This window comes from Muscardinus avellanarius (genome assembly GCF_963383645.1).
Source record: "Muscardinus avellanarius genome assembly, chromosome: 8".
NCBI lineage: Eukaryota > Metazoa > Chordata > Mammalia > Rodentia > Gliridae > Muscardinus > Muscardinus avellanarius.
The window spans coordinates 81509722-81536305 of record NC_137794.1 but is presented as its reverse complement, the minus strand read 5'-3'; the positions used below and the strand labels follow the sequence as shown (position 1 = coordinate 81536305).

General features: G+C 34.8%; 1 protein-coding gene across 5 annotated transcripts in view; it reads left to right on the top strand.

Moving 5' to 3' along the window:
* PTPRK (protein tyrosine phosphatase receptor type K) overlaps nucleotides 1-26584 on the top strand; it is a gene marked incomplete at both ends in the record, with an annotated part of 572810 nt that overhangs the window by 305025 nt on the left and 241201 nt on the right. For all 5 annotated transcript variants that reach the window (XM_080700525.1, XM_080700524.1, XM_080700523.1 and 2 more), the window contains one exon: nucleotides 3469-3643. In XM_080700525.1, coding sequence (XP_080556651.1) covers nucleotides 3469-3643 — 175 coding nt within the window. The remainder of the gene's footprint in view (nucleotides 1-3468; nucleotides 3644-26584) is intronic.

The window sequence follows — 26584 nt, the reverse complement described above, 5'->3', positions numbered from 1 at the left end:
TTTAATCATTTTCTTTATAGTTTATATGTATTAGTCTTGTGTGAGATACCCTGGTATCATAAATATGTTGGCCAATTTTTCATTGGGAAAGTTGACAGGTATGCTTTTCACATTTAGCTTGTTTGATTTCTTCTGTAAAAGGTATAAATTGGCTGTCATTTATGCCAAAGAGATCAGAGTTTTGTGAAGAGTAGAGATTTTGTACTGAGTCTAAATTATTCATCTAATTGTCATTCTGTGGCAAACACATGCTGCATATTTGTTTTTTTTTTTTTTTTTTTTTTTTTTTTTTAATTTTATTTTATTGGTGCACTGTATTCATACATCATAGTGGGATACAAACTTTTGTAGACATACATGCACACATCGCCCAGTCAGCCCCCACCCGATCCCCACCCCATTCTCTCCCCATCCCTCCTTCCCATGCTTGGCTTAGTGGTTGACATCTAGTATTATAGCAATTTATCCAAAATTAAAAATGATAATCTCACATAACAGTTTCATTTGTCTGATACCAAGCGTTTGATGATTTAAAGATAGCATTTCAATATTTCTTTTTGCTTTCTTTCTTACTAGAGCATATTTTTTTTCTGTTTTTTAGGTGAAACTATCATATATTTATATATTTATTTTTCAGAAAAAAATCTATCCTAATATGGAATATGAATTCTAGATACCCAAAACGATCTTGAAAAAGAAAAAAGCTAGCAGATATATATTTTCTGATTTCAAACCATATAAAGCTACAATAATTGAAACAGTGTAGTACTGTTCTAAAGGCAGATATATAGATCATTGGAGTTAAATACAAGCCTAGAGCTAAATTCTTCCCTATATTGTCAAGTTATTTTTGACAAGGTTTCCACGAACATTTGGTGGTGGAAATAATAATCTTTTAACTAAATATTGTTGAAAAATAATAATTACATGGAAAAGAATAAAATTGGACCTTTACCTAATCCCATATACAAGTATTAACTCAAAATAGATAAAAGACCTAAATATAAATCTTAAGACTATAAACTTTTAGGAGAAAATCTGGGTCATAAAACCTCACAACATTGAAATTGGCAGTGATTTCTTGGATATGATTTCAATGGCACAGGCAACAGAAGAATATACAAACTCCCTAAAAAATAAAAGAAAATATTGTATATCCAAAGACAATGTAAACAGAGTTAAAAGTTACTAATAGAATTGGATAAAATATTTCCAAATGCTATATCTGAAGGTATATTAATATTCCAACTAGAAATCCTAAAAATTAACAACAATAAAGGCAAACAATACAACTTAGAGATAGGTAAAAGACTAACATAAATAATGAATCTCCACAGATAACCAATCTTAGTTGTCTGTTGGATGGAAACTCTTGTTTCTCTGGTTCTGGTGAGTGTTACCTATTTCTTCTTTGTAGTTAATCTCTTTGAGTATTTTCTCTAGCGCTGGTTTTGAAGACATAAATTCCTTCAGTTTCTGTTTGTCATGGAAGCTTCTTATTTCTCCATCTAATTTGATAGAACGTTTTGCTGGATAGGAAATTTTTGGCTGGAAGTTGTTTTCTTTCAGAGTTTGGAATATGTTACTCCAAGCCCTTCTGGCTCTCATGACTTGGTTTGGGAAGTCTGGAGTGATTCTAATTGGTTTGCCTCTGAATGTCACTTGGCCCTTTGTTTTTGTTGCCTTTAAGATTCTCTGCTTGGCTTCCACATTGGTCATTTTGACAATTATGTGGCGTGAGGATCCTCTTCTCGGATCCTGTCTAAAGGGAGTTCTATAAGTTTCCTGGATCTGTGTATCAACCTCTTGCTCTATATTTGGAAAATTTTCTGCTATTACTTCCTTGAAGAGATTGTTGATCCCTTTGGTATCACTTTCTTTTCCCTCCTCTATTCCAATTATTCTTAGGTTAGCTCTCTTAAGATGGGCCCATATTTCTTCAATGTCAGATTCCTGCTGCTGGATATTTTTTTCTAGATTAGAAACTATGCATTCATTTTTGGATTGCTCATCTTCTAAGAGCGAGATTCTGTTCTCCATGTGGTCTAATCGGTTGTTTGTGCTTTGAATTGAGGCCTTTACTTCATTAATTGCATCCTTTATCTCTTTTTGGCTCTCTCTGAGTTCTTTTCGAAGCACCTCTATTATTTCTACAGTTATTTTCCTGATTTGATCTTCTAGAAATCTCTGATTTTCTGTTTTATCAGGTTCTGATGTTGTGGGGTTGTGCACATTCATTACTCCAGTGTTATTCCTCTTTCCCATGATTTCGGAGGTTTGTGCCTTCTCTGGGTTCTTCCCTTGGGTCACTATGGCTTCACTTAAGGTGCTCTGGATCTCGAGTCTGTATTATCTCAGACCCCACTACTCCTTTACTGGGTTGTATCACAGAGTCTCCGACCCAGGGAGTCGATAGAGGCTGCTTTAAACTATGGGGGGTGCCAGGTTGCACGTTCTCCTATGGTGTGATATCTCTGCCACCACCACTCCCTCACTGGGTCAAGTCCCAGGAGGCCCAATACTGCGATTTCTCCTCTGTGGCCCGCAATTTGACTCACTGTTCTTGAGTACGCAGATGTAGCTGTACTGGACTCGGTGAATTCACTGCTGCTGCCCCCGCCGGTGGCAATATGGCGCCTCTGCCATGCCCTCGGCCATGAGGCTGGCGTATTTTTTCTTCTCTGGTTTTGATTTCCACTCTGAATCCCTGCAGCGTGTGCTGAGCTCAGCCCCTGGGAGCTTTAGATGCTTCCTGCGCCGAAAGATCCCGCCTGGCTGTTCCGCAGCGGCTCACCTGGCTTGCTGTAGCCGTCCGTTGAGTTCGCCGCTGCCGCCGGCAGTATGGCGCTGCTGCCGCGTCCTCGGGCGCGTGTGTCTCCTCTGTGGCCCTGAGCTCTGTTCTCAGTCCGCTTTCTCTCTGGAGCCTGGTGGTTTTTTTTGTTTTTCTGGTGATGGTGTTTTCTGGCTATGAAAGGCGCTCTTTTTGTGGTAATGGAGATTGGTTGTTAGCGGGACTCTTAAGCCCCGCTTTTCTCGGTCGCCATCTTCCCGGAAGTCTCTCATGCTGCATATTTGGAATACAGAATCACACATAGGGCATGATTGTGGTCTCCTAAGGATCCTAGTACAGCATGTGTGGCATAGTATATAGGTGAAAAGAAGCTGGTACATCTACCCTGAAAGAATGGTGCCAGGGAATCATTTATTTTTACTAACATTCTTGTTAATTCATATGAAATTTCATGGAAAACTGAGTAGACCACCACAGTGTCAGCCCGTAAAGAATACCAATATTTACTTATATCATTTTCCTGATTGAATGAAAATGGTAGACATCTGAGGGTCTCCATAGACATTTTGCTTCTAATCTAGTACAAGAATAATTCATCACAGAAACTGCCTGCTAAGATGGTTTAGATTTATAGAATGGCTAAGATCCTGTTTCATAAGATTGGTTTCTGTTTGCAGAGACGAAATGGAGAAGATATACCCGTAGCCCAGACGAAGAACATCAATCACAGAAGATTCGCTGCTTCCTTTAGATTGCGAGAAGTGACAAAATCTGACCAGGATCTGTATCGCTGTGTAACTCAGTCAGAACGCGGTTCTGGTGTGTCCAATTTTGCTCAGCTCATTGTGAGAGGTAAAATAGTTTTCTTTTCATGAAACTGCGTGCCTTTTTTTTTTTTTAAGAACAAAAGCAACTTTGTAAACATTTGATAGATTTTTAAAACCATGCTTTTCTACATTGCAAGTCACTATGAAAGCCGTATCATTATGAAAAGTTCTGATACTGTCTTAAGGTAAAATTAAGTCCGTCAGTGTGAAGTCTGTCGATAAGGATTCCAATTGTTTCTTTTCCAAAGGAGTTTATTTTGTAAAGCTCTAATAGGGTAAAACATTTAAAGTAGCTTCCTCTATGTTGCCCTAATAAGTCCACATTGCAATTTTAGGTTATTTCTTCCTGTTCTGCAGATACCACTAAAATGCTTTATTCTTTGAAACATTTTTGCAACGAGGTCAAGGTCATGTAGTCTATTTCCATTTTACTAATACCAGACCCCAGTAGAAAGTATACACTATTTCTCGTCCCCTACCCAATCTCAGAAAGTTAGTTTTGCTAAGAACTCCAAACTAATTTTCTTAGATACTGATTTCACTTGTAGAATTGAAAGATTATATATATATATATATATATATATATATATATATATACACACACTGGAAAAATGCACATAAGATAAATATATTGTATTTACTCAAAATTTACTGAACCCCTGTTATATTGCAGGCACTATTCTAGGCTGCCGAGATGCCGTTCTAAATGAAATATAAAGTTACAGTCCATGTGGAGCTTAAAGTTGAGGACACCATGTGTACAAAAATATGGAAAATGTAGTATAACGTCATGGTGTTTGTTATGATGAAAAATACATGACATTATGGTGATTGATGTTGTAGTTAAAAAGATTTGGAAGGTGTCATTGAGTTGGTGACATCTAATCTGAAACCTGAGAAAATAAAGACATCAGCTACTTGAAAATTGAGAGGAAAAGCAGTTTTGTTGAATATTAGCAGTTTTGTTCAATATTAACACAAATGAAAATAATGATAAATTGTGTATGTCTCATCATGGATACTATTAGGAGACCGCAGCATGTATCAAGGTCCAGGGGTTGGAAGGAAATATGTGATACATCTATATTCAAGTTAATATATCTTACAGTGCTGGGCATCAGATGTCTTTATGCACATTACTTCAACATTTACTTGATTTTAATATTTTCATCCTTAATAATTATAGAGAGAAGAAATCAAAATTCAGATAATTTGATAACTTGCCCAGGCCATAAAAATCTAATAATTGATTGAGCCATAATATAAAACTATGTTTCTTATGTCCTAATATTGAAACTAATTCTTCTCCACTTAAAATTTCTCTCACATTATCATTATTAAATAATTTTATTAGCCACTTGTTTACTTTGTTTTTAGGAGGCTCACCAGTTAATAATAAGTTTACCTTTGAAGGTTGAAAATTTCCTCATGTCTCCTAGTTATATCATTATCACAAGTTCATGAAATGACAGCCCTGTTTATTAAAAAAAAAAAGAAAATATGGTAATATTTAACTCCAGGATTCAAACAGAGAGATGATTTATCTCATGTTTACATGTGAATGCTTATTGATCTTTGCTGTTCCAACGGATCCATTCTAGCATTTTTCGAACTACACCACATTTGGAAAGGTGAAGACAGCCTTGAATGATCTTCAAGGGGGTTAATATGCCAGGATTACAGGGACATGGAGTTTTCCCTGAGTCATTATGCTCACTGTCTTCAAAGGGCACCCACAGTATACAGCCATACATCATGCATGGGATGGTGTCTTCAAAGTGCACCCAGCGTGCTTATGTACCTTGAATCATATGTGATGCCTGTAGTTAAACATATTTATCAATACTGTATGTGTAAATATTTATTACATTGCAAAACACATGCACACACCACACACACACACACACACACACACACATACACACACACACACACAGAGCTTTTTTGAGGAAGTGGCCCTTGCCCATTTGTTGGACAAGTTGTAGAAGACAATGCTGATGCTTTAATCCAGTTGCTATCTTTATATGCATATTTCTTTCTTTCACATAGGCATTATTTTATCAGTTTATCTCAAAATAGACTTATTTTGTCATTCTTAGACCTTAGATCGTCCTCATTTATCTTAGTTTTTGCTCTGTCAGTGCTGTGGATCGAACCTAGTGCCTCACGTACATGACTTGCACTCTACCAAACAGCTGCATCCCTAGCCCTTGAGGGTTTTCTTGTCTTAATTAACAAGTAGATTTTTACAATTTTATCAAAACATGACTTCTTTAACATAAAAATAACTGTTATTTTAATAAAAATTTATGAGATGAGAATACTTAAATTTCACAGAGTACTTTGCCTTTTATTTTTTTATACTTTTCTATAAAGAAATTTTTCACTTAACATATATTTTATTTTAGAGTTTATTTAGAAAAGTTGGGTTAAAATATATTGGGACTTTACTGAAATATATTTTGATAGTTTTGGCAGTTTTTTTTCAGCAGATTTTAGGATCTATATCTAATACAAGTGATACTTTGCTTGCTTTTTTTATTTGAAAACAAATATATAGGAATCAGTTTTCTTATTTGTTCAGATAACCACCAAATAAATATTTCTAGCCCAAAACAGACCTTTGGGGGTCAGCTGTCCTGGTGTTGAAACAACGCTGAGAATTAGCTATGATGACAGGTTCTATCGCTCATTGGCACTTTTAAAGTTGACATCCTGTTACGTGGATACAAAAGATGGTAATTTTAAAGGAAATTTTTGGGGCAGTGATATGAATAGTCTTTAATAAGAGTTGGCATAGTATTGCCTGTTGTCAAAGATGACCCATGGGTAAGAGTTTATTAGTGCATTTTCTCTTAAACTGAAAGTGACAGGGTATGCTTAAGGCTTATTTTGTTGCTGTTTGTTATAAATGAAAATTTCACTGGAAAATTCTCATGCTGAAGTGTATTGATCTATGTGTGTCCATAGCCACAGGAAGGGAAAGATGGGATGGTGAAACAGAATTTACTCTGTCATGACTTTAGCAATGTTTCCAGATCGTTTTGAGTAATGATAATGTCTGCAGCTTTTGGAAGCCCATTTTTATTGACAAATAAGTTTTTATAGAGATGAGATGAAGAGCAGACATTTTTGCTCAATGATTCTGGAAAATTAAAGTGTAAAAAATGTAAAATGCATGTTGAAGTGGTGTTGATCAGCTTCACTTGTAGAGTGCTGACTTAGTAGTCTAATTCCCTTCTACTGCTACATTTTTTGATCTTTTCCCATTCATCTAAATGAAAGACAAAGTTACATATTTGCCTAACTGACCCACAATAAATTTCTATAAAGTTCTCCAGTTGCAACATTTGAAACTTAATTTTGATTCTGAGTTATTATGTTGTTTTACCAACAATTTTTACCTGCAATTATATTTTACATCCTTTAATTTGAAAAGTACAGTTTTTTTGTTTGTTTGTCATGGTTAATGATTTCATTTTGAATTTCACTTCCTACTATTAGCCATTATCAAAATGACCTAGACATAAAAAGTATTTAGTTAATATATTTGTCTCTCCTAATGCGTAACAGTGACCTCTAGCCACGAATTGTGGTAAAAATTCACTTAACCCAACTTTACTCAAAATAGATACTCAACTTAACTTACAGTTGTTGTCGGAATTTAAAAGAAATTCAGATCGGATTTGTCTTCCCTTTGTACCACAATACTATCCAGCATAAACAGGAGAGTATGTATAGGCTTATGAAATGGAAAGTGCAAAGATCAGCTTCAGGGTTGTTTGATCTAGTTATTAAGATGTAGGCTCTTTTCAATTCTTTACTCTGTCCACAGTAATTTGGATTATGCCCTGAGCCAAACTTACCTCATATTCCTAGATAGCAGCATGCTTTTGTGCTTCTCTACTCTCATCTAATTGGGGATAAAGTGGGTACTATACGTCATAACTATGAAAATAATAAATAGAGCAAACCTGTATATCAGAGAGACAACTAGACTATCCAGTAGAGAACTTCTATTAGGTGAGATAGTAACTGAGGAAATATTTCAAGAGAAGGTATAACATAACCTGGAAAGACATACAGAGTTTGGAATATGAGAAGGGTGTTATCACACTAAGTCAGACTACAGTATGGGTCATTAGGTGATCAGTGAGATAATCGCTTGTTTGGTCAAAGGTGAGCGGTGATTGAAACGACTTGCCTAGTACTAGATAACCAGTATAGGTGTGAAAGAAGAACTAAAAGTGAACAGAAGTTTTGTATGTAAACTTTTATAATTCTGCATTTACTGTAATTTTAGGGGTTTTTTTTTGGTGTGTGTGTGTGTGTGTGTGTGTGTGTGCGCGCGCGCGCTACTAAGGACGGAACCCAGGGGTATTCTACCTCTGAGCTACACCCCAGCACTATTTTTTTTATTGAAACAGGGTCTCACTGAGTTGCAACAGGCCTTACTAAGTAGTAGCGGAGGCTGTCCTCGAACTGTGATTCATGCCTCAGCCTCCCAAATGCTGGGATTACAAAAATGCGCTACCAGGCCCAGCTTTAATTTTCATCCAGTTAGAGGCTGTCTACTTATTTTTGTTTACATCAGCATTTTATATAATCTTTATATAAAGATACTTAGGGCTGGGCATGGTGGGACACACCTATAATCTCAGTACTTGGGAAGCTGAAGGAATATCCCATGTTCAAGGCCAGTCGCAGCAGTTGAGCAAGGCTTTCAGTAACTAAGTGAGACTCTTATAACAACAACAGCAATAACAACAACAACAACAAGAGCAGTAGTAATAATGATGAAGAAGAAGAAGAAGAAGAAGAAGAAGAAGAAGAAGAAGAAGAAGAAGAAGAAAGAGAGCTGGAAGTGCATCTCTAAAATGAAAAGATACTTAATACTTTTCTCAGAATTCACAAATAAAATTTAGTTGAAGTTAGAACAGTCAGGTTGACCCCGGAAGATGTTGGGGATGGGTGAGGAAGTATATTCCTTCCAGCCTACAGAGGGGGTCACATTTACTGGCATAAAATGGTGATGGCACTTGTTCATTTTAGTGGCAAAACAAGTCTCCTTCCCTCCTCAAATGAACTAGCAAGTGTGATGCTAAGATTAGCTTGAAATATTTTTCACTTGGAAAATAATTTGGATGTGATCAATATTCTCATCTACTACTCTGATCTTTCTGTACATACCAGTTCAAAATCAGATCTGAGTAATTCCTTTTTATATTAACAACAAGGGCATTGGAGAAGTGGAAAACATAACAAAGTTTACTAATACTTTTGCTAGCTCCTAGCTTAGAGCCATAGAATTTCTTACTTTAGGCCTTCAGCAGTCTGCTTAATACCACACAGTATTGATTTTTAACTAGTTTTCACAGTAGTACTGTCAGACTCACAGATTCTGATAAAGATCTTTTTTTTAATGGTTATTTGAGATCCCTTTTCTTTATGTTTAGTGTGCAAACTAGTCAACTGTATAAAAGTTTGGATTTGGGAAAATGTAGTTAAATATCTATGTTTTATAAAATCTGAAATATAATGTCAGTCTTAGAACTCACTCATAAACCTCATAATAATTTTCTTCAAATACCCTCATTGAGTGAGGAAAGCACAGTCAGTGCCTAAAAAATTTCTTAAAATTGGAAGAGACTTCAAATGTCTCATATTTAAAATTTTTACTTTGCTACCCTTGAGTGTGATAAAAAGAAACATTTGGAGTCTCCTCTCATTCATAGCACCTACTTGTAATTCAGGTGATTCAGTGTGCAAGCTGTCTCATACATATTTAAATTCTAAATGAGCAAGAAAATAGTAGATGTTCTTATTTCAGATAGTGTACTCTGGTATGACCAGAAACTGGATACAGATTGAATCCTTCAAGTGATCAGTTTAGAATACTTTTTCAAAGTTGGAAAGTATTACAAATAATGATACTGTCTCTGTTTACTTAAAAGTATTTGGGAAATAATGATTTTACATTATGGGAATAAGGATTTGACATTTAATATTAACCAGAATTTAGTATTATTACTGGAACTATTTTCTTTCCAGTTCTGTACACTTTTTTTTTTTTTTTTTTTGGTACAAGGGATGGAGCCCAGGGGCCTTCTACCTCTAAGCTACACCCTCAGACCTATTTTACATTTTATTCAGAAAGAGTCTCAGTAAGTTGCTGAGAACCTCACTAAGTAGTTGAGGCTGGCTTCGAACCCTCGTGATCCTCTTGTCTCAGCCTCCCAAGTGCTGGGATTACAAGTGTGTATCCCCACACCTAGCTCTTCTCTACACTATTATTTCAAATGCTTTTGTTCATCAGTTTTCTTCTCTGAGTTTCTTTATAGTGACTACAAAAATGGTAGAATGCAGCACTTATTTTTGTCCTGAGTGGTTATTTTCATTTTATTTATTTTTCTAAGTTCATTTTAAAAAGGAAAAATGCAGTGAGAGTCCTTTCCAGAGAATATCTGAGTGTATTTCTATATGTGATTTACGTGCACAGTTCTACATGATGTTTAGCAGTTGAGGTGCTGGTCACCACTCTTCGAAGTGACTCTTTGGGGAGTTTGTTTTTGTTGAGCCATTCTTCTTAAGAATTGCAAAGATCCAGGGTGGAAACAAAATCATACACATGATAAATAAGAATTGGTATGAAACTTGAGGGAATTTGATTTCAGAGTACCAATAGTAGGTCTACGTTCATCTTCTGAACCTTTCAGTTCTCTACTTTCAAAGTTTGTGATAAATGTCATTTGGGCCTACTTCTACCATGGGACTTATATCTACTTCATGGACTAACAATATGTTTGTAATTTATATTGTTTCCCATTTGCTATTTTTCTTTCCTGTACCCCGACTCCCCCCCAAAACGCAGCAAAGCCAATTTGTGCTAAGATTTTTCAATCTGTCTGGGTTCTTTGCAACTTCATTGGAAATATCATCTAGCAGCCTTTATTGAGTTCTTAAAGTAATAACAGGCACAGAGAAACTGCAGTTTTTAACCTTTAAGCAATTTTTAACTTAATTAATTCCATAGAAAAATGTAGAATTACTATCTTGGCACAGAATTTTGACTTAGATCTTGATCACATTTTTAATTCTGTAAGAAAAGCTCCCTAAACAAAAAACAAACAAAAAAAAAGAAACAAAAATCTAAAGCACCTATTCCATTAAAACCCTTTAAGGCCTAATGTGGTAAATATTATTACCCTGTGAGATATTTATAGAATGCTAATTGAAGAGAAGCTGTGTAGCTGACAGATTGAAATCAATCAGTGGCGGTAGAGAGGTCATTCAGTGTTTGGTGGTATTATGAGTGAAGATGGGGACTTAAGTGTTATGGTGGGACATTACTTCATTAGTACTGATTCAATACGCTGATTCTCTCACTTTCCCTACCACTCCCTTTTCAAGAGAGTTTATACTAGCAGGGGTCCCTATCAGCGTATTGCCTCTGGCTGTTTTGTTTAGTAGTTAGCATGAATTATTTGCCAGTTAGATACCTTTTCAAATGCTACCTTTTTAAAAGCTAACTAATATACATTTTGCCTACTAGTAAAATATAATGAGGAGATGGACAATTATTAAGAATAGAACACAAAAATATAGAAAACCTATAATATAGAAACATTCATAAAATGTTAGATTTCTTAGAAAAAAGACTATAATATTTACTTATGCATTATGAATAAACCAGTCAAAATGAACTTGTTCAAAGGTTACCATAGTATCATGGAAACTACTTTTCTTTTCAGTTGCATGAATATAAGTGGTGTTTTTCCTTTTTCTAGGAAGTCTGTAGTTTCATAAGAATTAAAAACAAGCATGAGGTCAACATGAATAAGTACAGATAAATATTTATATCTTTTTAGACCTCTGCATGGGTTTTGTTTAGTTCAGTTGTTAGTCTTTTGGCAAAGGAAAAGTTTTACCCTTTTAGTACTAAATATGAGGATGTGAGGACTGACCACTAGACAGAGATTAAATAATATTACTAAATATGAGGCAATGTTCCTTACCCTATGAATCTACAACAGCCTCTTATCAGCTTTATCTTAGCGCTGCTGTTTGTTCTTAGAGAAATTATGGCCTGTAGATGGGCACTCTTCTTTTACAATGTTTAGGGACAGGGTTGTGTGTAGACTTAACTGATGATTTGGAAGATAACTCTATTTTGTTCTTATTTCTATTTTCTGAGACTTAAACTAAAGACATATTTATTGATTTTCTAGAATGTTGCATCAGATTTAGGTGAGGTAGTCCAGATCTGTGATTGTATTAAAATTAAAAAAAAAAAAAAAAAACAGTGAGTAATTACCTGTATCCTTGTTAGGAGGAAATTCCCTGCATGTGGCTATTTAGATCTTCCTAATTGCCATGGGCATTTTCTTTCATCTTCTTGTACATATGAAGGATTCCCCTGCCACCTTTGTCATACCACCTCCTCCAAAGACTCCCTTCACAGTAGAAGGAAAAAATTCAGTCACAGTCCTTTGCTGTCCAGAATTCCTTAAATGAAATACCCTCTGGCTACCACTCCAAATTAATTTCCTATCACTTACCTTCTTCCTTAATCCACACAAGGCATACCAAAATCTTCTAAGAATACTCATGCCTTAGGGTCTTTACATTTGCTTCTCATTTCTTTTTCCAAAATATATGCATGTTTTTACATTCTTATTTCTTTCAGGTTTGTACTCACATTTTTTATTTTTCAAAATATCTAAAGGCCAAATGGCAGTTACTTTTTAGTACAGAGGAGAATTTATCGATTTTGTGTTACGGTTTTTCTTTTTCCTCTAAAGTTATTTAGGTCTAAGTTTTTAAAGGATTATTATGTAATGCCCATGCTGAATAAGTATTTGTTGTGGGGAAAAATAGTCTTCTCAAAGATTTTTGCATTGGTAGAAGTAGAGCACAAAGAAATATGAGTATTATTTTATTGCTTCCTTCATTTATCTGTATTTTTATACATTTACTGTGAGTGCCCAGCCATTTTCATTTTCTTTACTGTCACCACTTTGTCCATGTTACCCTGTGGCCAGGTACTTGAGCAAATAGCCTCCTTACTGCTCTTTCTCCCCAGCATTTACCTCCTTTGAATCAGTCTCCACCTAGGTTACAGAGTGACCAAATGATAAAGAACAAGTTAGGATATGTTCTTTCTGGCTCTGACGCCTTCCTGCTCAAGCACTGTGAATTCCAGATGTGTCTTCAACCCCCAGGGCCCTGCTTGGTTATAGCTCTGCTCAGCTCCTTCCGTCTCTTATGGGATATTTCTTTGCCCAACAGATAATCCTTTGCTCACCAAATTCTAGCAACACTGGCTTTCTTTTCTTTGCTTTAATTCACCATTCTCTCTGATACCTTAGGGCCTTGGTTTTTTCTGCCTGCAATGTTCCTTCTTTAGTCTTTGAAAAGCAAAAGACAACCATCATCACAATAGCAAAACACAGCCTGCCTTCTTAACACCTGCCTCTATATTGATAGAATTAAGGACAACCATTTTATACTTATTCATGACTGTGTCTCTGTAACCAAGGCCATGAGTAAAATCTAACAGATAGATTCATATATTTGTTGTCAACAAAAGCAGAGTGGGTTATGAAGTACTGTATGAGTGGCCTAGATTTAAGGTGTAAGAGGGTGTTAGAGCATCATCGTCACTGCTTTTGATGCTCAGTAAGGTGAATGTGAAGTCTCATCTGATCATTGGTAGATGGGTAGGATTTGGATGGGTAAAATAAGTAAAGGGTACTCCAGGAAGAGGGACTGGCACTGGAAAACACGTGTTCTTGTAAATTAGTGGTAATTATTGACTGTGTCACTGTTCTTCAGGAAAGAACTCTGAGATAAGCCTGAAATTGTACTGTGAGGTTTTACTTAAGTGGAAGAATTTGAATGCTAGACAAAGGCAGAGATGTCACTTGATCTGGGGATCTTTGAGAGTTGTAGAGTCATTGGTTAAACATGTTGTCATATCTTTCTCAGAAAAGCAAGGTAGCAACATGACTTGAAAAATGAGATTTTAAGGAGTAAGTTTAGGGGACTCTGACAATCCTAAAAGCTTGAGCCGATGAGTGTCCCCCAGAAGGAGAGGTATGGTAGAACTAGTGCGGGTATGGGATCATTATAGAATTACTATTAAGGGTTTCATTTAACGTCAGAAGGGAGAGGATCAAAGGAGGTATTTAGATGTTTAGCCTGGGATTCTAGGTGAAATATGACATTTTGGACATTTGGAAGACTTGTAGAAGATACATGATAATTCTAATTGTGATCCTTCAGTTAGAATGTGATAGAGGCGTACAAGTTTCAAATCTTGAGGTGCATATGTAAGGCTTGGACTAATTACAGTGTATTCAATAAGGATTCAGTACAAAAATCCAAAGAATTTGGATTTCCATTTCATAGTCTTTAGCCAATAGCTTTAGTAAAATTTTTCATGTTGTTAAGCTTAGGATAAAATTGCATATATTCATTTAAATGGGAAAAATTAAAAAATTTTGACATAGTGAAATATTATGCCATTCTTTCTTTTATTGCTGATATTATCAACATGTAGAAACACATGGAAGGGATATAATGTATAAATATGTTTTCCTTACTGCTTTATGTGGATTTCTGGTTGCATTTGATGTCATCTATTAAACAGAAATATTTTTCCTAATTTTTAGTAAAAGTTTTACTAAAGATATAAAGCAAATTCTCTAAAGGCATCGACACTTTCTTACCTCTTCAAAATTTGATTGCTTTTGATAACAATGGTCCTAGAACTATCTTTGTCATATAGCAATTTTTTAAGAGTTTGATAGGAGGTTTTTTCTTTTCTTTTATGGACTTTTGCCATCAGCATTTCTCAATCCTCAAAGAATGTCATTTGCTCCAGTGGGAGGTTTGAAAATATTTACTTAAGGGTAGATAAAGAGTTCCCACCTGTCATAATTTTCCTATGTTAAAACTCCCATGAGGTTTGACACTTCTGTGGTTTTTGAAAATTTACTAAAAAGTAGTTCCCATGGCCAGACTGGCTGAGGCATGGTAATGATGAAAAACAGGGTGTTTGGAATTCAGCATGGATGGTAGAAATGCAAGATGTCAGAGAAGCCATATATTAAAGAGAATTTGAATTGGAAACTGAATCCCAGCCTGCCACTGGGAACATTTTGATCATTTTGATTTATTAAACTTTTATAACAACATTCAGATAGAACTGAATTAAACCTTTAGTCTTGGGTAGTTTATAGCATACCAACCACTGTGTTACTGGTATAATTTTGGGAAATTCTCATAGCATTCAGTGAAGGGAGAAAGAACGAGGGGGTGAGAGGCTTATTGTATAAGGCAATTTATACCATATTCTTTTATCTGACTTTAAGTCCTCTCTTTGTCTACATTATATTGCTGATAAGCATGCTTTGTAATTTCAATATATAAAATACTTCAAAATTTTATTAAGCATATTTGAAGCTATGATGAATAATTTTCTCTTTAAATGTTTTATACACACATAAACAATCTTTTCATTTTGGAGGGTGCACCTATGTACTTAGAAGCATCTGAGCTCAATGTCTATGCTAGTGTTTCTGAGTTTTACTTATAAATACTCAAATAGAAATACCAATACAATCCTGAAGCCTAACTTAAAAAGAAAAAAGTGTATCTTCCTATAAGTATTGGAAATCTGTACACCAAATATTCTAAAGTCCTATTTGAGCATTAGCAGCCACGAGTAGTCTTTTCTGAACAGTAGCTCTATGATAAAAAGAAATCAATTACAATTAGAGAGACACTGTAGGTTAAACGCATTACAGGTTCACACTTGGTTTTGCAGCCAGGAGAGGATATGTAGCTGTGAATCAAGAATGATGCAAAAGATGGATGAGACAGAGTTCAAGGAGCCAGTAATGTGAGGGTCCAGGACCATCATTCCAAGCTGTCTTAGTACCAATGATGTATGGTTTGGTAGCTAGAAGTAATAATACCAGATGATTGAAGATACATCTCAGCAACTGGAGCCACAGCATACCATCTACCTGTTGGAGTTCTGGGGCATAATGTTTCCTGATTTGCAACCAAACGGGTTTGCTGCATTTAGCAACCCAAATTTTTGGCAGCTGCGAAGGAAGCAAGTAGCATATCAAACACTCCTGCACATTGTAAATTTAATTACTTCATATTTATGCATAGTAGCTGTTGACAGGAACTTGTAAGCTATGCTAATATGGTAGGTAATTTGTTACCTCCAGAAATCACTTTCTATGTGTCTTCTGATCATTATCATGAAACATGATAAATGATCTAGCCCATGAGGTATAAATGAAAATGAAATGGATAATTGGATTCTATGTCTAAATTGTGGCTGGAATAGTTGCAGCAATTATAATTAAATTTATCTCATAAAAATGTGTTTGGCAATATATCAGTGACCTTTCATCATCTTGTGCCTATGGTGTTGTATGAAACTACTGTTCTGATTATTACAATAATTTTTCATTGTTTTTGAACAAAATATTCTCCAACACATGAATTTTCTCTTGCCTTATCCTCCTATACATTAATATAATTTTTAACTATAATAATCTGGGTAATAATTCTGATAATCTTATTTTATACTAAAAGCAAACTGTTTTCTTACCAAGGCCCTGATTGAATGGTTTAGGACTAGGGCAAGATACATTGAGATTGTTTTGATGAATACGTTTCTCATTATCAGCCTGTGTCTTTCTGCTGTGTGATGGAAGTGAGTCCTCTTGATGAATGTTTCTGTTTATTTTGATTCTTACAAAAGAGTGTTTGAGTTTGTTTACCCTTTTGTTGCCTGTGCCATTGAAATCATATCCAAGAAATCACTGCCAATTTCAATGTTGTGAGGTTTTATGACCCAGATTTTCTTCTAAAAGTTTATAGTATTAAGATTTATACTTAGGTCTTTTATCTATTTTGAGTTAATATTTGTAAATATGTTAGGTAAGGGTCCAATTTTATTATTTTTCATGTAATTATTATTTTTCAACAATATTTAGTTAAAAGATTATTATTTCCACCAAATGTTCGTGGAAACCTTGTCAAAAATAACTTGACAATATATGGAAGAATTTATCTGTAGGCTTTTATTTAACTCCAATGGTTTATATATCTGCCTCTGGAACAGTACTACATTGTTTCCATTATTGTAGCTTTATATGGTTTGAAATCAGAAAATATACATCTTCTAGCTTTGTTCTTCTTTGAGATTGTTTTGGGTATCTAGAGTCCATATTCCATATGAGGATAGTTTTTTTTTTTTTCTGAAAAATAAATAAATAAATAAATAAATGTATGATAGCTTAACCTAAAAAAAAAAAAGAAAAAAATATTCTCTGGTAAGAAAGCAAGCAAAAAGAAATATTGAACTGATATCTTTTAGTCATCAAAAGCTTGGTACCAGACAAATGAAACTGTTTTGTGAGATTATCATCGTTAATATTGGATAAATTGCTATAAAACTAGATGTCAACCACTAAGCCAAGCATGGAAAGGAGGGATGGGGAGGGAACGGGGTGGGGATCAGGTAGGGGCTAATTGGGTGATGTGTGCATGTATGTCTACAAAAATATTTTCTTTATACCATTATGATGTATGAATACATTGCACCAATAAAAAAAAAAAAAAAGAGTGTTTATGCCGGGCGTGGTAGCGCACGCTTGTAATCCCCACGCTTGGGAGGTGGAGACAGGAGTAGCGCTCAGGTTCAAAGCCAGCCTTGCTGACTTAAGAGACTCTGTTTCCAAATAAAAATATAAAAATAGGTCTGGGAGTGTAGCCCGGAGGTAGAAGGGTTTCCAGGAACCCGAGTACCACCAAAAAAAAAAAAAAAAAAAAAAAAGTTTATGTAGTAACAAAATGAGAATTTTTTAAAGATATTTTTAGTCTTTTATCCTTTCTCTTTCCCCTCTCTTTATGTTAAATAATGAAATTTGTTTTTATTAAAAAGATAAAATACTATGAATATATTTATTAATGTTTGTGAGGGGTTACCATAGTTATTGTGTTCATTGTCAATAAAATGAATAAGGTACACTTTTTTTTTTTTTTTTTTTTTGGTGGTACTGGGGTTCCTGAAAGCCCACCTACCTCCGGGCTACACTCCCAGACCTATTTTATATCTTTTGTTTGGAAACAGTCTCCTAAGCCAGCACGGCTGGTTTCGAATCTGCGCAATCCTCCTGTCTCCGCCTCCCAAGCGCGGTGATTACAAGCATGCGCCACCACGCCCGTTTTAAGGTACACAATTTTTAGGATCATATATTTTCATACATAGCTAGAGAGAGAGAGAGAGAGAGAGAGAGAGAGAGAGAGAGAGAGAGAAAGAGAGAAAGAGAGAGAGAGAGAGTGTGTGTGTGAGTGTGCTACTAGGGATTAAACCTAGGACATTTGACCTCTGAGATACACATCCAGCCCTATTTTATTTTTTGTTTTTGAACTGCCTTCTACCTAGGTTGCTGGAAGTCTTGCTAAATTGCCGAGGCTGGCTTCAAACCTTTGATCCTCCAATTCATCCTTCTCTACTGGCATTAGAGAAGATTGCCACCACACTTATTGGAATACTTAGTATATAAATTATTGCTTACTATAATTTATTTTTGTACCTCATTCTATAATTACTTTCCATCATCTTGCTTCTTTTCATGAGATTCAAAAAAGTTCATAAACACCTGTGCTTTTTAAATTTTCAAATAAAAAGAACTATTTTAGGCTCAATCCCTAACAACTCTATGGAAATTCAAATGTTGTCTGGCAACGTGAGTTTTTTTGTTTTTTTTTTTTTTTTTTTTATGTGACAGGTCACCAGGCAGGACATGTTCCTAGGGACTTCTTACCTTTCTGAATATGGCTTCATTCTAGCCTTCATTTTCCATGACCATTGGTAGTGAAGATAGTGTTACTCCAAATGGGAAGATTCTGTGAGTAACTAATTGATATAACAAGAGATAATCGGCATAGTGTAGTCATTTATTCTTCTTTTTAGCCAATGTACATTTAATAATACAGAATATAAGTATTAAGTATAAGTTAAAATAAGGTGTACCTATGTGTGATATATATGCAAAATGTCAGATACTTTGATAGGTTGTTTTACATATCTGGTTTAATGATTAAAAAAAATCTTAGTATCTGGTTTTATCCACAGGGAACACTGGTCTGATAAGTAGACTTACTCAGTTTATGTTGATCTCAGGGATTAGCCCCAGGTAGTAGCATGACGGTAGCACTCATTCTTCATTTTCCTCATGACAATTCAAAAATGAACTAAAGTTACATAGTAGTAGCATTAAGAAAAATACTACTCAGTATAATATTTAAATAAATGTGAATAAGAAACAGATTTGTGAAGTTTCCCCTTAAATTTCATTGACAATAGATACTACATTGCTGTGATTATTATCATTTTATAACTTTAGAAACAGTGAATTTACTTTAAATTACTTGGCTCTTGTTTTAATTGCGTCTTGCCCTTGCAAGTTGCAATACTGCTAAACTCTACCATTTTATAGACCTTGTTCACAGTCGAGGAGCAGGAGATATATGATCCTTTCAAAATCAAATAGAGGGTATTTCAAAAACTATTTATGACTACTATCCATGTTTTTTTTCCCAAATTTTGATGAACCGACATAAACATGTACCCACACTCATGCCCACCCAAGCATATTTATGAACCCACTGAGCTTGTTTTTCAGCAAGCCAAGGAGGGCTTTGTTGGAATCAAGGCAGAAGGTGACCAGAGTGTAGTTTATGAAAAGCTAAGAAGTTAATCTGTTTTCTTCTTGATGAGATTGTTTGGACTTCTGAGCTTCCTCGACTGTAGAAACAAATTAGCCAAAATTGAATAACCCACCCACTTTATGAAGTTACTTGGCCTTTTAAGCAAAGAATGACATCAGCACTTATTCTTAATTTCATGTGAATATTAAAACCTCCCACCTATGTGGTGCTTAGCAAGGTAGGTTTCTCTATGGCCCAGTCATAGTTAATCAAATGAGATGAAATCTCACTTTCTTGTTTGTTCTTTGTTGTTGCTGGTTTCTATCCCTGTCGCCTCCCTCTATTGTGAAAAGTTATTTCACGTTGCAAACCTCTGGAGAAGATTCCACTTGGTCCTTTAGGAATGCAGAAGCAATGGGGGCAGGTGTTTGATGGATTTTCTGGACACGTTAAGACTAGATAAATATATTTGTTTATTATAAAAGAGTAGCGTAGACATACATAATGTCTATTACACAACAAGTGTATAGCTTGGTGAATAATACCAGTGTAGGAGAAATGTCCTCCACTCCCTTCTAGTTTTAGGCTTCATCAGGTTAAGCACTGTCCAACACCAAGGAATTATGGATATAAACAGAGCTTATACTCATTAATCTGACTTTTCTCATTCAGAATTGTTTATTAAGTTTATTCGGGCATTGCCAGTAGTATATACACATAGAGTAGCATCATTGTTAGAAAACATCCTATTATTTGACTGGGCCACATCTATCCCTCTTACTCTTACTGAAATTACACATTTGGGTTTTTTTTTTCATCTTGACCAATTTTGTCCCATTATCCTAGGTGTGAAATCCTATACTATATATTATATAATATTTTATGTCATTATATACTATATTAAAATATATAGATTTAAGTATTTTATATAGTATATAATAGCAATATATTAATATAATATGATAATTACATTATATATATATATATATATATTAGCTCTAGATTATGATTTCCAACCTCATTTAATGTATTATAGTAATTTCATTGAAATGCTTACAGAACTGAAACAAAACATCTTTATGGGTTCATCTTTTTTCAGTAGTGGCATACTCATATTCTGGTACATGACTTGAGAAAGAGATGTACTCATTTTGATGTAACTGAGAGCCTCACTAAGTAGCTGAGGCTGGCTTCGAACCTGTGCGATCCTCCTGTCTCAGTCTCCCAAGCTCAGGGATTACAGGCATATGCCACTATGCCCAGCAAAATGAAATTATTTCTAAGACAGCCTCTTCCCTGAAAAGAATATCACTTGTGAATATGCTATTGGAATTGAGAGTGCTAAGACACGAGGCTGGACAGGTAATCTGGGAACAGACCATCAAAGCATAGTGTGTTTTGTTTTAAGAAGTTTATATCTTTCTTCAATTGGCATACTATTTTGTTTCTCCACTGCTATACCCTAAAACACCATGAAATTGGGTTGGGCTGGGGGCATGAAACCAGCCATTCTATTATATCTGCGGGCTAAAATTTAGGGTGATTTTTCTAGTTTTAGGGTGTTTTATAATATTTGGTTTCCGGGCTGAGAAGTCACAAAATGACCAGCTGAAGGTGACTCAGACTCTTGGAATCTAGGATCATTTTAGAGACTTTGCACAATTCTGGCATTTGAACTAGGAACACCATACAGGCTAATTGAATTTTTTTATGTGGTAGCTCAGGGCTCCAAGAACAAGTGTTTAAAGCTTAAACAAGGGGCAGGAAGAACCATGTGGGCCTCTTGTGGTCTATTTTGAGAAGCTTTATTCCATCCTTTCCTCAGTGTTCTACTTGTTGAGGCCTTGAGGTCTCTTCAGTGTAAGGAGCCAGAAGAAGAGCTCGAAGAGAATCTGTGGTCACGTTCTTAGAACACCACAGTGATTATTCTATTCTATGCCCTTATCTTACTTTGTGTGCCATCTATAATAATGTAGTAACTCTATAAGTTATCTAGGATAGTTTTTTTTTCTTCCCTGGCCATTTTGCCTATAATTTGAATATCTTCTAGCTAAAGCCATAATTTAGAGAGCACAGTCTTGACTATTGACTTCCTCTTCCCTAATAATTGACTCGTGCTTTTATAAAGAGGACACTATGTACAATAAGTATACTTATTTTATCCCTTTAACATGGTGTGCATCTATATTTTCAAATAAATAATTTTGGAAAGAAGATTAAAAATATCCAGGTATAAATTAGTGCCTTTACATTTTAAACAAATCATTGTGTTTCATAAAATCATGCATGTGACACACTTTCATGATTAATATCCAAATTCACTGTGTTGATATTTGCCCACTGTCAGACTTTTAATTGAAAATCTAAACCTAGACATAGGCATATATGTTTTAAAATATAAGTATATAAATCTCTTGGCCTTCAACTTCGTACAAAATATATACCAAAGAAACATTATACTTTCTGCTTCTCTCCATACTACTTTAAATAGTCATCTTTTTTCTAAATTCCTTAATCATTTGATAACTGCTGATTGAGGTACTGTTTACATGGGTCTTTAGTGTCCATGAAAATGTCAGCACATTTTACTTATTATATTTTTCCCCTACCAAACTTTCAGTTAAGTTGGCTGTATTGAGAAAATTGATGGGAAATTTGAAGTTCACAGCAAAGAATATATGAATAGCCTGGGTTAGTAACCACTTCAAGCCCTTATTTTTTAAAGACAGACATGGTATATATCAATATACACTAGGGAGGTTTCTTGTCACTCGGGAGTTGTGAGTATGAAAATAGAGTCCACCCCCTGAACTGTAACATTGGGTGTAGAAAGTCTTTATGTTGCTATTCTAGGAACTTTCCCTTTCTGTGCACTGATGGTCACAGAACTATTATTGCCTTCCAATATTTTATGTTGTAGATGACATAACTAATTTTGATATATGGTATAAATGTTGAAATGTTCTAAGAGATTGAAAATAAATGGGCTTTTGTTGAATGCGGAGTTGTGTAGTAAAATGTATTCTGGGTCAGGGAGTTGATTATATTACTAAACTTTTTTTTTTTTTTTTTGCGGTACTGGGGATCGAACAAAGGGGCATTGAACTTTCGAGCTACACCCCCAAAACTAAAAACTTTTTTTAGTTTTTTATTTGAAACGGGATCTTACTGAGTTGCAACGGGCCTCATTAAGGCTGTCCTCAAATCGTGATCCTCCTGTCTCAGCCTCCCAAATGCTAGGATTACAAGTGTGTGCCACTATGCCTGGCTACTGAACATTTTTAATATGTCAATAATACAAAATGTTTTTATTAGATAGCCCATAATTAATTCTATCTCACTCCCATTTCCATATGACTAGAAAATTGGATATTGTGGTTTTATTTATGATAAAACTTTGACTCTGGGGGACAGAATTTTTTTCCAAAGGAATATTAGTAGAACTAGGTTATTGTATTAGTTTTGCCTTGTAATAATCGATTACCTGAAGTTGAGTACTTATAAAGAAAAGAGCTTTATTTAGCTCACAATTTTTACAGGCTGTTGCCCTAAATCGCATGGCACCAGCCCTGGAGAAGCTTCTTCTTGCTGTCATCAGGTCATGACTGATGGCATTCTGCAGTTTCCCATGTGAGAGATCACAGCCAAACAGAAAGCCAGAAATCAGGGGTGGGCCAGGCTTGTTATTTTCATGCCAGCCCTTTTATTCGTATTAACTCAAGATCTCAAGAGAACTGCTTAATCCATTGGTGGGGAATGCATCCGAAGACATAAGAATTTCCTAATAGGTTCCACTTTTTAAAGTTCCTGCTACTTCTGGATTTTGAAGACCAGGTCTTCAAAGCATGAACTCTCTGGGGACAAACCTCACCCAAAGTATAGCAGTGCTTCAAAATGTTCAGAAGTCCTTATAATTACGATAACCATATTAATGGCTCTCTTCTTGTGATTTGTTCCTTGATTTCATCATGATGCTTGTATGTGCTCCAGTCAACCATTAAAAACCTGCTTTTCTTGGTTCAGTAAAGTAAGCAAGAGAACCCAGAAATCTGTTCTCTGGTTCCTCTTCAAATCTCCTGATTCTTACGTAATTGTCTTCAAGAAGTAGCTCACCTATAGTTGATCACATCTGCTGAATTCATTTCTCAGTAAAAGTTCGCTATTTTCTGACATAATCTAAGACATTTACCAATAGAACACATGGTTATTTTTTATGTCTGGTAATCCAAAATTGAGGAAATGTTCTACAATTGCTATTTATATTATTTGTTTTTTGGAATGAAAATATATTGGGAGTCTTTACTTTATGAAAGTGAGTCGGATTCCTGTAAGCCAATGACACACTCTTTCTCTTATGAAGATTTTCAGTCTCATAATGATATATATTTTTAGAACTGAAAATAATCCTAAAATTATGTTCTAGAGTTAGTCTTTGCGGCATAAAGTCTGTTACTGATAGAAGCTTCATATATATATATATAACTATTTTCTTGTTCAATAGGTTTTACTGTCATTAAAATTTTTGTTTTTACTAAAAAAGCAAATAAATTATTTGTAGCATAGAGGGACATGCTAGGCCAAAAAAAAAAAAAAAAAGATTAAAAAAAAGTTACTCTGTGCCCTCCAGGGTTATGTAGAAATATAAGCCAGCTAAGAGTTTCTCTGATTAACCTGAAATGAGCCAAATCTTGCATTTTACCTTCCCTGGAAACCAGGGTCACTCCTGGAAGCGGAGAGTGGTATATCCTGATTTCATTGCCAGCAAGAGTCATTGGAAAAATGGCCATCTGTTTGTGGCTTCATATGCATGATACCTCAAGTGACATTTTAAATTGACTTGGAAATATCACAAAGTACGTATTTATAACGAACATATGCTTATTATGTGTTATGTTACAATGAGTCAACACAATGAAGTGTTTAGACCCAGGGAGCAAATTGGCAAACTTAAGTGTGTTTGGTTATAATTGTTGGGAAGTTCTTTTAATTACAGTTTCAAAATTCTTTAAACTTGGAATTTAGACACATAAAATGTTTTAATGAGTTTATATTATAGATACCGAAGATATTGCAATAATGTTTTTTTCTTTATGGACACACAGGTCATCAAGGTATTATAAAGATTTTTCTTTAATTGATACTACTTTAATTTTTACTGAATTTAACCATTTTGTCTCACCGTGTAATTACATCAGATAAACATGAATTAGATGATTTATTCAAAATAAATCTTTGCCAATAATCTAGAATGGAGTTAAGAGCCTATGCCATGTAACCTAGGCTATTTAACATGTTGCAAGAACATGTATTGTCATGCTAAAACACAGCCCCCCTCCCCTATCCCACCATATATACTTTATTCTTCTACCTCATAGAGGTGCCTGATGCAATGGGGATGTGACTGCTTGTTTATGGCTCTTGACTTAGGGGAACTAAACAGAGTTGAAGGTTTTCCTCATTTTACTACTGAGTTGATTATTATTCTTGGAATGACCTGGATGTTCTTTCCTTGAAATGCTATGAAGACTTTGAACTCCAGCAAAACTGAAATGAAGGATTAAAAAGAACCATAAGAGATCTCTTCTATATTTATTAGGTTATGACTCATTCAGAAGGACCCATAATTTTTGTCATAGTGGTTAGGATTTGCTGCCCTGTGAAGTATAATACTAAGACTTTTGTAAAGTTAAATTATTACAATAATCCATAGTTCTGAACCAAATAATTGCATAGGTATTAATGAGGAAGAGAGTGGTTTTTTAACAAAATGAGATACAAATCCATAGTTATCTTGGAGTTTGATTTTTATGGGCTAAAAAGCAAGTAAACCAAATAAACTTCACTTTTCAAAAATCCTTTTATCTTTTCATATATCTGAAATATAAACCTAACCTTGTTTTCGGTTTCTGCTGACGGATCTAAAACAGTGTACTGTTTCTGTGCCTTTTTATTTCAAGAAGGTAATAAAGTTATTGCAGTGGTGTTTTCAAATCAAGGTGGATAAAATGCCATGGTAATACATAGGATATAAAATTCAGTATGCAAAATTTGCAGTTTTATTGCTGAATTGATTCTTCTTATTTCAGCACTTTAGGCAGCAGGAAAGAGCCATGCCATGGAGTTTAAACACACTGATTCCACAGCTCTTGAAGTTTACCAAATGAATATGTATCACATAGTGATTTGAGATGCAAAACTGTCATGTAATTTGAAGAGCATCATATATAGCATCAGAATTTCCACCCAACCTGAGCTATATATTTGGTCGGTAATATATACATGTATATTTTCTGGTGTTTGTACAGTGATATTTTATTATTCCTGATTTGTACTATATATACAAATCATTTAAAAATATGCAAGGGTTTTTTTCTTTGAAAATACTCTTTAAAAACATATTAATTGATTTGATTTGACCAATAGATAAAAAGAATTATTGCTAACTTGGTGGCTGTGCTCTTTTTTACAAACTGGATAAATCATCGATGCCTCTTGGTCACTAAGCAATTGCTTAGAAAGTATTCTTTGTTCCAGTCAACTAACTCCTTTAATTAAATAGTAACATTTTGTAGGTGCTGTGTATCAATGTCAGAGCAGTTGGCTAGCTACATGGTTCAAAGTAGGAGGTAGTAAATCTTAATTTCTGAGAACTTAATTTCAGTATCTGCAAATACATTTAATAAATAAGTAAGTACACCAATATCAGCATCTTTAGATGATGAGTCTCACACTGAAATTGTAGTGTGCAGTTTTCTGTATGGTAGAATTTGTGTAGATAATTTTTCTTACAGTGGCATGTGTAACTGTTTTTCTTCAGGCCAGTGTTGAGCCAGCCTCTTATTCTATAACAGTAGTATTCAAAATTTTTCAGGTATTGCAAGAAACATTGGGCATATGATGATGAAAAAGTTTTATGGATACATTACAAATTTTATTGGATTACAGAAACAAAGGAAAATATGTACCCGCTAATGCCCTAATAGTTTGCTAATTACTAGCATTGCCTTTTTACTATATTTTCTTATAAAAAACATATCCCTGGTGGTAGTAGGAAGTCTACTACCACCAGGGATATGTTTTTATCTTCTTTTTTTTTTTCTTTTAGAAGGGAATTGAACCCAGAGGTGCTCTACCTCTAAGCCTAGCCCTTTTTAATTTTATTATTTTGAAACAAGATCTTTCCAAGTTGCTGAAGGTCCTGGGAAGTTTCTTTTTTTATTGG